Source organism: Poeciliopsis prolifica, unplaced genomic scaffold (genome assembly GCF_027474105.1).
Source record: "Poeciliopsis prolifica strain line A6 unplaced genomic scaffold, Auburn_PproV2 SCAFFOLD012, whole genome shotgun sequence".
Taxonomy (NCBI): domain Eukaryota; kingdom Metazoa; phylum Chordata; class Actinopteri; order Cyprinodontiformes; family Poeciliidae; genus Poeciliopsis; species Poeciliopsis prolifica.
Window position 1 is genome coordinate 8,676,178 of NW_026562387.1, and position 13,672 is coordinate 8,689,849.

The window sequence follows — 13,672 nt, forward strand, 5'->3', positions numbered from 1 at the left end:
CATGACATGATCTCGAGTTTTACAACCTCCCTAAAGCTGCAGTGGGGAGTTGCAAGAAAGCTGAGGACTTTACGAGTTCGCCTCCTTGCTGTCTGCTGAGTTATTGCTCTCAGAGTAAGAAGGCTAAGTATCTTTTTAAACAGCATATGTAAATATCAAGTTTCAATTGGATGTAAATTTAAGTGCTGCAACACCATATAACCACATAGATGTGACAGGAGAGGATATCTTTTCTAAAGAATATTTAAACTAAGCATTTCACATCACTCTGCATGCTTTATCACCTATCACTGTGAGACACATTTTTTTAAAGGATAAATCTGATCAGCAGATAATGGAAACTTCTAGTTATTGCACAATAGCAAAGCCAGCTTGTCTTTGCTTTGCTCTAAAGGACTAATGTGCAAATCCGTTGACATTTCAGTTAGGATTTATGCAGAAATATGGGAATTAAAAACTGCTTTATGCTGTGATACATGCAAAGATCATAGGGCAGGCTCATACTCACTGGACATTTTGTGATGCTCTGCTCCCACTGGCTCATTCTGACACTTTCCTCCAGGGTGGTGCATTTTTTCAGCAGCAAATCCCAGCCACAATACGGGTCCCTGGCTCCTACGCAGGCTCTAAAGGGTAGGAATACAATGGCCCTATTAGAGGGTTTTTGTGAGTCTGTTGTGTCACACAGATGCCTGTGCCTTAGAATGAATGGCATATATTCAACTAGATAGAAGGAGACAATTGATGAAGGTAGTAAGTGGTGGTTTCAATGTCTTATTAAAATATAAGAGGCAGCAGAGATTGGATGGTAGCAGAAAGTATAATTGAACATGTCAGAGGAGAGAAAACAGATAGAAAAAAGAAAGTAACAGAACAAATGAAAGCACTATTAAAGCTAGGAAAAAATATGTAGCATTGCCCCAGAATGTAGAACATGATCATGCATTGGGCCCAACATCATAAAATTCTTCCTTAATGTAGTGTGCTGACTACATTTTCAACATCAGCTCAGATAATATTCAATGTGAGGATATTTCAGTATATGTATATATTGTGGCATATGTCTTTTCTGAAACTGCAGCACATGGTTTGTTGAGAGTAATAAAGCTACTCTTTTCATAAAAAGACAAGGCCGTGGTGACAGTGCAGTGACATATCTTTCGGCTGCAGGCATCAACGTTGCATGACATGCCCCGGTGGAAACAGTGATTTTTTTTTTTTCTGAGAGGTTTCATAACAAAGAGACATAATATAGTTACAATCTAGAATGAATGAGTAAGAAACAAGTGATTCACATGCCTTAGTATCCATCCCAGTGACAGCTCTAAAAAAGAGAAAGGGCTGGTGCTTCAGTGTAAAAATGATGGTTCTGCATTACTATGTGGCTGAGGAAGTGTTTGAGTCAATATGAGAAATGACAGACAAAATTCAGCTTCTTGTAAAATAAGTCATACACAGTATAAGTAAAAAGGTGTAAAGTGTATACTGCACAGTGCAAGGGGCAGTACAAGGACATACTTTTCACGTGATTGACATTTCTCAAAGTCCTTTTTTATTGATTCTATATAATCTTGAAATGATCTGAACAACAACAATTTGGGTATTTTTTTAGCTCCGGTCCATTGTTGTCGATATGATCTGAAATAGACGCCTAGATTATATATCACTTGCGTCTAGTTGCATCTGTAAATAAGGAACAAGAAGTTCACATTGTGCGCTATTGCTCCACAAGAATAAAAAGGACAAGATGTGCCACTCTACAAATACAAGGTGAGACGAAAGAATAAAAAGAAACAAACATCAGGGCCTATTTTCCTGAGGGGCTTGGGATCTTCCAAATTATGTATCCACACAACAAAACCACAAAAAAGGAATCATTCCAATATTTCAAGCCTGTCTCTAAAAGTAATGTTAAAGATAAAACGTAGCTATTAGAAACTGATTTGTGTCCTTGGTGAAGTTTCTTTTATCTGTTTTGTCTGTTCTAACTTTTTCAGCCTTCATATAAAAAGAGAGATAGTGAATGTGATGAAGTGACTGCATTACGTATTACAGAGCAACAGCTGTAATATGATGCATTAAGGTTGCGGTGTGCAACAGTAACGGTGCAACGGAATGATGAAGGTGCAATTTGTCAGTGCAGTGATAGACAGGATTCAAATCTTGATTGGCTTTTACACCCGAGTTTGGCAGTATTTTTTCAGAGATGTGGCAGCCTACAAGACAGACAGAAACTCAAAATATCTGATTTAATTTCAGAACGCTGCACGAGGCAGAAAGCACATGGTTTTGTGCATGGGTCAGTCAGCTGGGAAGGCAGTCAGAGGACAGCCACGAGCACCTCCAGTGGATCAGACAAAGCTGATTTGCAGGATTTAAAGTTTTAGCTCAGGCCTGGTACTCTCAGATAAAAACCATCTTATGAAAAAGAAAACAAAATACAGCTTGAAAATCTTGTTTGCACATTTCCCTTTGACAGCTCCCATTGAGATTAATAGTGTTTCCTTTGTTCACGGACTCACTCTCTGCTCTTGTGGTAGCTGCATCTCTTGAGCGGTATCTTGATGACCTGGTCCCTGAAGCCCACGTAAAGCTCGCTGCGGCTGTGCAGGATCAGCAGGCTCCGTATCGGCTGCCTCTTCCTGGGTGGGAACAACTCGATCTCCTCCAATAGGCAGCTCCCCGTGGACTGGTTGAGAGGAGACAGCACTTTTCTGATAGTGCCATAATCTGGAAGAGAAAGTGGAGGGAAGAGAGGATTATGTCACAAAGAGGAAAGAGGGGCCGATAATCCACAAGAGAAAAGGTAAAGTAATGGGGGAAGAGCAAAAGGGAGGGCAGGATAAGAATAACAGAGGGTTTGAAGAGGAAAACCAACAAATAATGTATGCTGAATGGGAAGAACTACTCAACACTGTGAACTACAGAACAATCGCTTTCTGGAGGAGGCTGCGGAAAGAGGAATAAGGGAGAAATAGGGCTGGATGTACAAAGCCTGGTTAAAGCATCAATATGCAGCACTGCAGACATAACGAAAGAGTTGATGAGGCACCTGAATGCATGATTTCTGGCCTACTTTTTCTTAAGGGAATGTTCTGAGGGATGAAGCTGCTTTGTAGCTATAAAAGAGAGCGAAACGTGTGGAAAAGGGTGGAAATCTGTGTCACCGTGAATGTATTCTGACCTTTAATTTTGTAAGGTAGGCCCAGTGAGACACACTTTGAGGCAAATTTTCTTTTGGGAGAGCTAAAACAAACATAATCCATTATACTTGCAGTCCCTTGGGCGAGCCAAAGGTAATTAGGTATACAGTGGAGCCATAGGAAGAAGGGCAAAATGCTAATAGGTAACTTAAAGGCATGAAATGCAAAAGTTAAGTTTTGCCCCAAGCAGTGTGGTCAGTAATGCTGCAGCAACTTGAGGTAATACGTACAATAAGAGACTTGAACCTTTCAGAATGAAAACCAGATTGACAGTTTTTTGTTAAACTTCCATGGATTTTATTGGGATTTTATGTGATAGAAAAACACAAAGTAGTGATAGTTATGGCCTTCGTAGAGTAACAAAACGAAAGCTAATGTTGAAAAGAAAACAAACTAAGTTCAGACACATCCATAAACATTTCATCCACTCTCAATATTTTGCAAGAAAGATGAAAATAAATTTGATTCTCACAGCTGATATGCCAAAAAACTTGCAACTGCAATTGCAGCATGAAGAGATTTTGCAAAGAATTGCTGCAGAAGGCTTAACACAAAGGCATTCACTATTTGCGTATTAAGTTGTGTAAAAATCTTCCTTCTGCTTCACAGTGATTTATTTTATTTTGCTCTATCACCTTAAATTCTGAAAGAGACATGTTAACGTTTGTGATTGGATTGTGAAAAAAATGGTAAAAGGAGCATAAATATTTTTACAAGACAATGTAAGGGAAATTCAACTATAACTATAGGAACGTGATTTGTTAAAGGACATTTGCTAAGTTGTGGCCAATTTAGCAAATTATTTATTTTTTTATCTTTAGCAGCTTGTATGATTGCAAAGTTGTGTGCAGAACTTTATTTATGACCTTTTTATTAAACTGATTTAATTTAATTTTGCTTTTTAATAAATTATTACACAATCCTGGTTCTTATTTTCTTTTTTAATAACTTTTCTTTGCGTGGCAGAATAAAACGGCTCTTTCTGAAGCCTAAAACAACTCATAATGTCCTATTATCTAATTTGGCATATACTGAAGTGCTGCTGTATGCTGGAGACGTGTACTTTAACGTTTCATATTCTTTATTCCATCAAATCTGCCGTTGAGAAAGAAAAATGACCAGCAGAAAATACTAAGGAGGCTGAATAACAGCTTCACCGCTCTGCTCCGTAAGCTGCACGGTTGTTTGAAAGAACCTCACACTTAGACATCTTTGAACTCCCGGCTGGAGCTATTAGATTTCCCCACAATGGCCCCAATCAGTGGGGTGCGTTTAGGCGTTAATAATAGTGTGTGATTAGGTACAGTATGAGTGCAAGCCAATGGCCCTGGCAGTGGTTCAGATGTTTTCATTAGTGTCTGGTTAGTGTCTGGGGAACTTGCAGTGTGGGCAGCTCTGGTTCATTGCTGCATTGATCACAGTAGCATGCAAACAATGAGAGAGGAGTTTTTGAGGGAGATGCCAAGCATGGAGGAAGTGAACTGGAACAGACTGCAAGTGTGTGTGTGAGAGAGAGTGACTGTACATATGCGTGTATCACATATGATATGTGAAATATACGGAAATAACACAGGAGGATCATGTTGCCATTTCCCAGCGGGCTTTTTTTGGTACATTAGTAGAGCAAAGTGGGTCACTGCATTCAACATTCTGTTCAGCACACCTGTTTGTCGCCAATGTTACATTACAGCAACTCATCAAATAACAGGTAAACTGGAAACCTTTTGTTGCTGTTTTCTGCAACTTGCCGAGTCTAACATCATTGCAGAATCACACCAATTTGATCAAACAATGTACTGAGAAGCAGATGGTGCCAAACGTACACATCGGACAGAGTAAATGTGTAATGGCCGCACATGCGTCATGTGCCCACCATTTGTTTCTCTGCAGACATGACTATTGACTGTTTTATGGTGCATACAGAAGAGGGATCACATTTTCATGAAAAAGTGCTTCTTCTGTTATCTATATGAGTGCATTTCAGTAACTGCATGAGCCTTTTGTAACATATGTGGAACATGTGTAGGTAAAAGGTCATGAAGGTCATGTCAAAGCAAGAGCTTTGATGTCTTGATGATGTTGATACAGATTGACTGGTACTGTTCTTCTTATGAGACACTTCTTTCATGTGCTGAGTGTATTTCAAGGCCTTCGAGCGCCTAGGCCTTTTAGTTTTTTTTAAGAACCATCAATATTCACAGCAATAAAAGTAAGGATGAATAAAACACTAAGACAATGTGTGCATTAAGGTAATTTATCTGGTCTCAGTCCTGAGCTGTTCTACCACATGTAAGTAATTATACAGTTACATTTTGTACACTATTTTAGTTAGTTAATGAAATTTAATGTATTAATTGAGTTTGTTTTAAATATATCAAAATTAGTCAAACTGGATGTCTATGAATATTAATTTTCATAGACATCCCCAGTTTCTTCTTTCAATCTAAAAAATAAAATAAAATAAATAAAAAAAAAATATATATATAAAAATGAAAATATATATGAAGAGCTATATCTCTCTCTCTCTCTCTCTCTCTCTCTCTCTCTCTCTCTCTCTCTCTCTCTCTCTCTCTCTCTCTCTCTATATATATATATATATATATATATATATATATATATATATATATATATATATATATATATATATAGCTCTTCATAGCTCTTATTATATGTATAGGTAGAAGTGATTACAATCCAGTCATTTTTGCTTTTCCTTCAACAACTTAAATTTGTGTATAGCCACAAAATGTGCATTGCCCCTCAAAAAACAAAAAAACCCCAAAACAATGGATTATTTTGTTTTTATGACTATATAGTTTCAACAGGAAAAACAAATAAGTGTTCTTATTGGATAACACCATGAACAACAACTTGTTCATATATTTTAAAAACTTAAAAAATATAGTAACCTTTCAAAAACAAAGGAAAGACTGTGAGTTTGATTCTGAAACTAAAAGAACAACTGTCTCCTGTACTACCTTCATAAATAGATTTTTTTTTTTTTAGAAAAAAGATTGTTCTGAGGTACTTACCAGTGGCCAAATAAATGATGTGGAACAGTGTGTCTTTCCCTTGTACCACATCCACTGCTATATGAGTAAAGCGCACATTGTCTTCCATGAAATAAGGAACAGGGACCACTGGCTGGACCACCTCATGCATCAGCAGAAACTTCTGTGCATTCTGTAGGTTTCTTTGAGTCAGGTTCACATAGGAGCCAGAGTTGATGGTGCCACACTGTACAGATGGAAAAAGTTTGGAAGAATATGACATTAGACTTCATTACATTCATAAAAGTCTAGGGTTTTAAGGATTACGGGATAATACGGTTAGGGATTTTTTCAGAAATAAACCAAGATATGAAAATTTAAGGGAAGAAGTGCTTAAATGAACAAGGAGGATCATTGCCTCTTTTAGTTGGTGTGCTATCCTCCTAACTTCAAGGCTTTGTAGTCACAGAGTTTGATGGAAAGAGGCTGAATGAGTGTTTCCCTGAGTGGGTAGTTATCTCTTTTATTAGATTTCTCACTCATATGCATACATATTGCTGGTAAGCTTTATTGCTACTTGGAAAATAATATTTCCGGATTGTGTCATTCTTCAGTTCCGAAATGGTAACTTCAAATAGTGTCTGAGACCTCATTGTTTTCATTAGTAATATCTTTAGAGACTCACTGAATCTGCATCAGTCAAAGATGGACAAGCAATGATTTAGTAGTGAGGAAATTTGTTGTCACAAGGTGACCATAAATAAATGCATTTTTCTAGCTTTACTGTTTCGTTATGGAGACAAGTTTTGATTTCTTAAAGGTAAGAGTGATAGTTATAATCTAAAATGTTTAATATTGAAGACTAAGTTTATCCAGGGGTGGTAATTACAAATGCACATCAATAGATTACTACTTCTAATCATGAAATACAAAAAATTCCCAAAAGTTAAATCTATATTTTTGCATGTAACATGGTAAAATGTAAAAATTTCCAAATAGACGGCACTGTACGTAGTTAATGTTTGCCTACGAAAAACTATTTCAATGATATAATGAATCTGGTGTGAATTTTTTCCTCTTCGAAGTGGAGAGGACAAGATGCAGGACAAAGCCAGCATAGCTAAGGGAGAACAGGGAAACTAAAGCTAACCAAGCGTGCCCCTCGCAGTAAAAGATGTCCAACGATGAGGTCGGGATTTTGAAGTGAGGCATCTTTCACAAAGAACAGGTTTCCACCAGAACACAGAGCAGAGAAAAAAAAAAACGTCTTGCATGGCAATTACTCCACCCAAAACAGACTCCTGCTGTTTTAATTATAGTATCATTATTGCTTTTTCTCATTTCCATGCTAACATTGCACCTTTTTACTGCTAAGCTGAGGCTAAACTCTGACTGGAGATTTGTTCCTGGGAGACAAGCTTCAACGGCAGCATTACGGACATGATCAATTCTTGGCCTTTAGTGGATCAGCTATCATGAAGGTCTTCTAGTCTAGTGAATGGATCAGTGCTCTTGCAAGTTCAGAATGTGAAAAATTGCAGCCCTGAAAGGCCAGAAGACATCCAAGACTATGCTTGCCTGTCTTGATGTCTCAAATAATCATCCTGCCGCCAGCGAAAAAAATATGTTGAATGTTTGCAGTGTGGATGTTCAGCAACACACGTCTAAAGTTTCCCTTTGTGGTCTGCTTTTGCATTGTGCGCAAGAATGCCAAAGCATGAGGATGACAGAATTTTACAGAGTATTTGGGTCTGGCCACTGAGGCTCCATTACAGCAAATGCAGTGTAAAATTGATGTTATGAGCAGAGAGTCAAGGTGAGGGACACAACCATCATTTGGCTGAGGGCCCATCCAACACTCAGCTGTCTCCCCCTCTCATCATCAGGGCTAAGTGCCCTGCCAGGATGACATAAGTGGCACTCAGAACCATGGTTGTTTTACACCATGTTTTTGCAAAATGGCAGCATGTTTAAAATGTCTTCCCAGTATCATGGCTTTTCATTTTAGACTCTGTTTCCTGAGTGACTAAAAGTTTAACACTTGGCAACACCTGATGCCAATCTTTGTTGGATTTGCTGAACCTTGCAAAAGCTAGTATTCATACCTCTTGACATTTTTCACATTTTGCTCTTCTTGGGCTATGTTTGTTGTAAATGCTTCAATACCTATTTTAAATCCCTTGTGAACAAAACGTTCTGGTGAAGTTGACTTGACAAGAAGAATTGCATTGTTTTCTCAGTTCACCTATTAGTTAAAGATGTTATTTACAGTTTGTTTATATGGTTTATTTGAGGTAAAATAAGCTTCCAGTTAGGGATATTTTCCTTGTTATGTTATATTAAATATGGAAAAAAAAATATGTTTACAGTATATAAAACATATGTAGTTTTAGATTAATTCTAGTTTATTTCCACAATTCAAATATGATAACATAATTGTTTTCATAACTATTTACCTAAACTAGAGGCAGGGAGAGGTACAAACTTATTTAAGTCTGCCCTGTTTGTTGTATTCCTTTCTAAAATAAAAACAAAACAAAACAAAAACATAATTTTCTTTTGCCTCTGAGTCAAACTTAACAAATGCTTCTAGTTGCGTGGCTGAACAAAGAACGTTTTTTATTTTTAAAATATAAAATTATATTATAAAATGACCCAATATAATACAGTATTAGTAGTAATGCACAATGAACATGACTCACTGCCTGAACCAACCCTGCAGGACCAATCGGTGTGTTTCAAATGAATGGAGGGATTTTCTCTGCAGACTGAGAATTAGGCTCTCAATCAATGACCAATATGCATTCATGTGAGTGTTGAGGCATCTCTTCATAGTCATAATGATCCTCACCAGGCAGGTCTATTCCTTCTTTTTAGGACAATGTAGCTGTACAACAAATGCATTTTATATGTGGTCTGTGAGCTGTGTGTTTTTTGTAGCTGCTTGATTTTTATAGATGCCTGTTGGTGCCTGCTCTTCTGTGAAAGTGTATGTGTGCTGGCTTGAGAAAGAGCTATAAATCTTGCGCTTGTAAATCTCAACATTGACAAATGCTTGATGAAGATGTCACTGGAACCTAGATAAAGTGAGAATTGGTCCATTGGTAAGGAGCAAACATTGTCCCCAAGCTTAAGTCAGGAAGATGGGGGAAGAGAGGTGAAACAGATCCATGTTTATCCTCGAGAAGCGTAAAAAAATATGGAGCGCAGACTTCCCCGATGTGATGTTCCTTTAGCACATTGAAGGGCATAAATTTGCAGTCAGCTCTGACCAGATAAGGAAATTTGATTTTCATGAAGTTTGTTTTTGCTAAACTAGCTGCTGACAAGCAGATATGAGAATGCATGACGACAGAGAGTTATACTCTATGTCACAGATTTATTGGTGTGGGCGCATGTGTGCATGCAGCATACCATCACAGCTCACACCTTTTTTTCCCCCCCTCTGAGCATTCCTTTTGCCTTTTCTGCATGAGCAACGCCATTATAGATAATGCATGTGTTAGTCCTCGACTGAGGGCTCTTGCATGTGCTGGCTCAGGCGGCGTCATGATGGAGACTGGTGACGAGAAGCGTCTCACAAAGCGAGGCAAGTGTCAGCCACCGGTGGCCACACCTCATAGGGAATTCAATTCCTCATGGAAAGCAGGGTGGCTTAGGTCTTTCACTATCTGCTACGCCTGCAAAAACCGAGAGCCACTTGTTCTGCTAATAACACATTTCCTCCATATCATCACTATGGAATGGTGCCTTAAATCAAAATAAGATGCTTTCCATACACCTTCAGGTTTTAGGGAAGGGCATAAACATAAAGAATTACCAGTGCAAAATAAGTTAAGTTTGTTAAGGGTGACTCCGTGAGATATCTTCAAGGAATGAATGACCTATACAACAGAGTTTATAATGAGCAGTGATAATGTGCGCGATTGTGAGAGAAGACGCACTTAATAGATACTTAGAAGCAATTCTAATATGTGAAGAGCTTCCTCTGAGGTGAATGGGTGAGGAACCCTTATTCTTCATTAAGTGTGCAAAAATGACCGTCTCCTGATAGATTGGTCATGATTTCCTAATCATACCAAAGGTGAGCATTGGGTTGTCTTTTGTTTTAGTTTAATATTCTTATCAACACTAAAATATCCCTAATGTGGAGTTTACATACAGACCTCAAAAGAGACATTAACCATGTAAGGTTGTCGTAAAACGGATTTATTATAACATTTTTGATTGGGATGGATTATTTTAAAATCTTCCAAGATATCCTGCATAAACATTCCAAATTTACAGAAAAAGCTCTGAGCATTTTAAAATCTCTTAGAGCTGTGTAAATGCTATGGTACCCTATATGATATAATATGATACCTTGTGGATGAATACACATACATTACCTGAAAGTTTGGGTTTGGGTTGGGGTAGGGCAGCCATGCCGATCGTGAGTTTTCCTGGTACTTAAAAGGTCCGTTAAAAACCTGGGATATGGCACTGAGATTGAAGGCACACACTGCAGATGCAGCAATGCTGTTTCTGATGGTTGAGAATAGAAGGGAAAAAAGTGTAGACAGCCCCTCAAAAAAGGAAGGAGAGTGGAAAGACAACAAACAAAAAAACAAATTAGCATTATCAAATGTACAAAAAACAAGCCTCAGCTCAACATGGAAGCACATCAGATTTTATATGCTTTCATTAGGATTACCTCAGCATGTTGGCAACAACAATAAAAATCAAACCCTAAAGAGACAGACACCCTCTGCATCGCTCGTGACTGTCATTATTAGACTATAAATCCAGCAACAAGACACAATTAAGCTCCTCGGCTTTTCTGATTAACGGTATAGATCTCTGAGCTGAAATACAGCTTTGACTTTTTAAGCTGTCAGTTTCAACAAGTACCGGTCGCCTCGCTTGGAAGAGAAAGTAAAGAATGAGAGCATTAACTCTCGACTCAAACTGCAAGACTTTGGCGATGTGAATTATAATCCAGTGCAGCTGTTCATTAAGCTCTGTGCCTGTAGGGGGAAATGTTTCCAATACCCTTCAAATGTTTTTTTTTTTTTTTTTGTCCGCTGCATGAAGGCGTTGACTGTAAAGAATCGATTACTCAGCTTTAATAATAGGGCAAGTGGCTGTACAACAGTTCAAATAACAGGAAATAAGAAGGAAAAGAGAGTAAAACAGAAGATTAAATGCTTAGTATGAGATTAGATTGTAAAATTGACACATCTAATCAGTCAAAAGAATGTAAAAGGCTTCTCATATAAAGCATGGAATGTATTCAAACTCTTCATCAGATGCACACTGTTTATCTTGACATGCCTATCATTATATAAAAAAATATGGTTCACATCTGAATGTGAAAGAAAGATTGCTGCTTTGCCAGGTGTGTATTAGTACAGAGCAAAATGTATAATACTCTTCTCAACAGATATTTACATACAGATAAACAAGACTACTGTTTTTCATACCGACATTTAATCAGATCAAACATTTACTGTTTTATGTCCAATAGCATCAGCGAGATCTATTGTTACTAAAAAAATGCTGAACAAAATGCTGAACAACTGACATTTTCTTTTATTTTATTTAAAGTAAACAACAACAAAAAAATAGATGAAATTTAATTTTAACCTGCACAACTTGGTTCGTTGTTCATTAATGATTCCTTAAACCACACTGTAACACATTTGGTGGTATAATGGTCCATTTGAAAGTCTATTTGTGCTGAAAACCTTAACTTCCTCCCCAGTGTTCACTCTAAAGGACACATCTCACCCAGCACTTCATTGTTTTGAACTGCTGCCTTCAGGCAGACATTATCTGTCCCAAAAAGCAAGAACAAGCAGGTTGTTAAATAGTTTCCACCCCTAAGCAATTGTCACTTTAAATGCAAACTTTAAATCATAACCTAATGTGTGAATTAATCTGGAGTACCACAGTGAGTGCAGACTGCTGCCATTTGCTTTTGTGAGTGGAGTTGCATTTTTATTGTTATGCCTTAAGATGCTACTTTACAAGATGTTTTTATTTACATTGCCATCTATTTGTGCCATGAACAAAATGTATCTGTACCATGCTGCTTTCACCCCGGTATGTCCCAGCGAGGATGATATTCTACGACTTGCAAGTTAAAACTATTTTCCAACCAAATGTTTTCTTCACTTCAATCTATCTTTCATCAGACACATGACATGGCTGACATCTTTGTGCAAATTATAATCTGCCATTTGCCTTATTAATTGTCTTTTCTGTTCACGTCATTAAAGGACAAATTTCACTGTGGATAGCACAAAAGTAAACCAGATTTTTGGAGGACCACAATTCATTCTGTCTTTGACCCTTGTTAAATTTTCCCAGCGATGTCACATGTAGTGTGTTTTGGGTGTTGTTTTACAAAAATAAACAGGCATATCTTAGAATAACTCTAGGGCTTAGATTATTATAAAAAAATGCTAAGAAATCCCTATCCTTATCATCTGGGCTGTTTTCAAATAATTTGAAGGCATAGCAGTGTACTCTTACTGTATCTAAACTTCTGAATTTACATGAACTAATAATAATAATAATAGAAATAATCTCTCCCATCAGTTTGACATTTATTTAGAAAATGACAGCAACATTACTTACACATTAGTTGTGAAAATGCCATAGAGCAGCTCCAGCTCAGGCAGGTAGAAGGTGCCCTGCAGCTCGTTGTAGTTGAAGGGAATTTCTCCTGGCCGGGAGCAGTTCAGCCTGGCTTTCATGAAGGTGGTCCACGTATCCTCCAGCAGAAAGCGACCACCAATGTCATTCTTGCAAACACGCCCGGCTCGGGAAAACACAGTCCTGCCGCAGTCATGCTCCACCGCATTTTCTCGGAAGAAGAAGTAAGTGAAGTTGCCGATGTCATAGGAGGAGACGAAATTTGGCTCTGTTGAAAAAATGGTGGCAAAAATGAACTGGACAGAAAAAAACGACCCAGAAAGAAAACTCGATGACAGCCAGGAAAAAAAAAAGATGAAGTGCAGACAGATGAAGAAAAATACAGACAGAAATATATTTAAGGCTGTAGGAGGTGGATGGCGTGGGAGAGCGATAGGCTACGCATTTTGACTGATTGGCTCATAGTGTGTGTGTGAGCGTGCATGTGGCCCACACAACAGTAGGTGATCAGGATTAATAACTACAGGCTATGTTATTAATGGCTTTGTGTTGCAATAAGAAAGCTCATTTTTCACTCCCCAAACCAAAAGGTTAGGCTGAGAAATGACCAAAACAGGTGGAGGGTAATAGCTCTCACCCTATCTAAAACATGCAACCTTCATGACACGGCTACAGCTAAAGCGTTCATCTTTATGTATGACATTATTGAATCTAAATGCGCACTTTATTCTTTCTGACGGTGATTTAATTCGGCTTTGGAGGAAAATGCGCCCCCCTTTTTTCCTCTCTCCCTCCATCTCATTTTTGCCCTTTTCTTCTCTGCACCTTCAGAGGGCAGTG

The 13,672-nt window shown here is 38.0% G+C and overlaps 1 protein-coding gene across 3 annotated transcripts in view; it reads right to left on the minus strand.

The window, feature by feature from the left end:
- sema5a (sema domain, seven thrombospondin repeats (type 1 and type 1-like), transmembrane domain (TM) and short cytoplasmic domain, (semaphorin) 5A) overlaps positions 1–13,672 on the minus strand; it is a 138,448-nt gene that overhangs the window by 50,942 nt on the left and 73,834 nt on the right. For all 3 annotated transcript variants that reach the window (XR_008606471.1, XM_055037520.1, XM_055037521.1), the window contains exons 8-12: positions 12,815–13,100; positions 10,582–10,717; positions 6,236–6,440; positions 2,523–2,730; positions 509–626 (exon numbers count right to left, since the gene is read on the minus strand). Coding sequence is in view for 2 of the 3 variants with exons in the window: in XM_055037520.1 (XP_054893495.1) it covers positions 509–626; positions 2,523–2,730; positions 6,236–6,440; positions 10,582–10,717; positions 12,815–13,100 (953 nt within the window). In the remaining variant the exon portion in view is untranslated. The remainder of the gene's footprint in view (positions 1–508; positions 627–2,522; positions 2,731–6,235; positions 6,441–10,581; positions 10,718–12,814; positions 13,101–13,672) is intronic.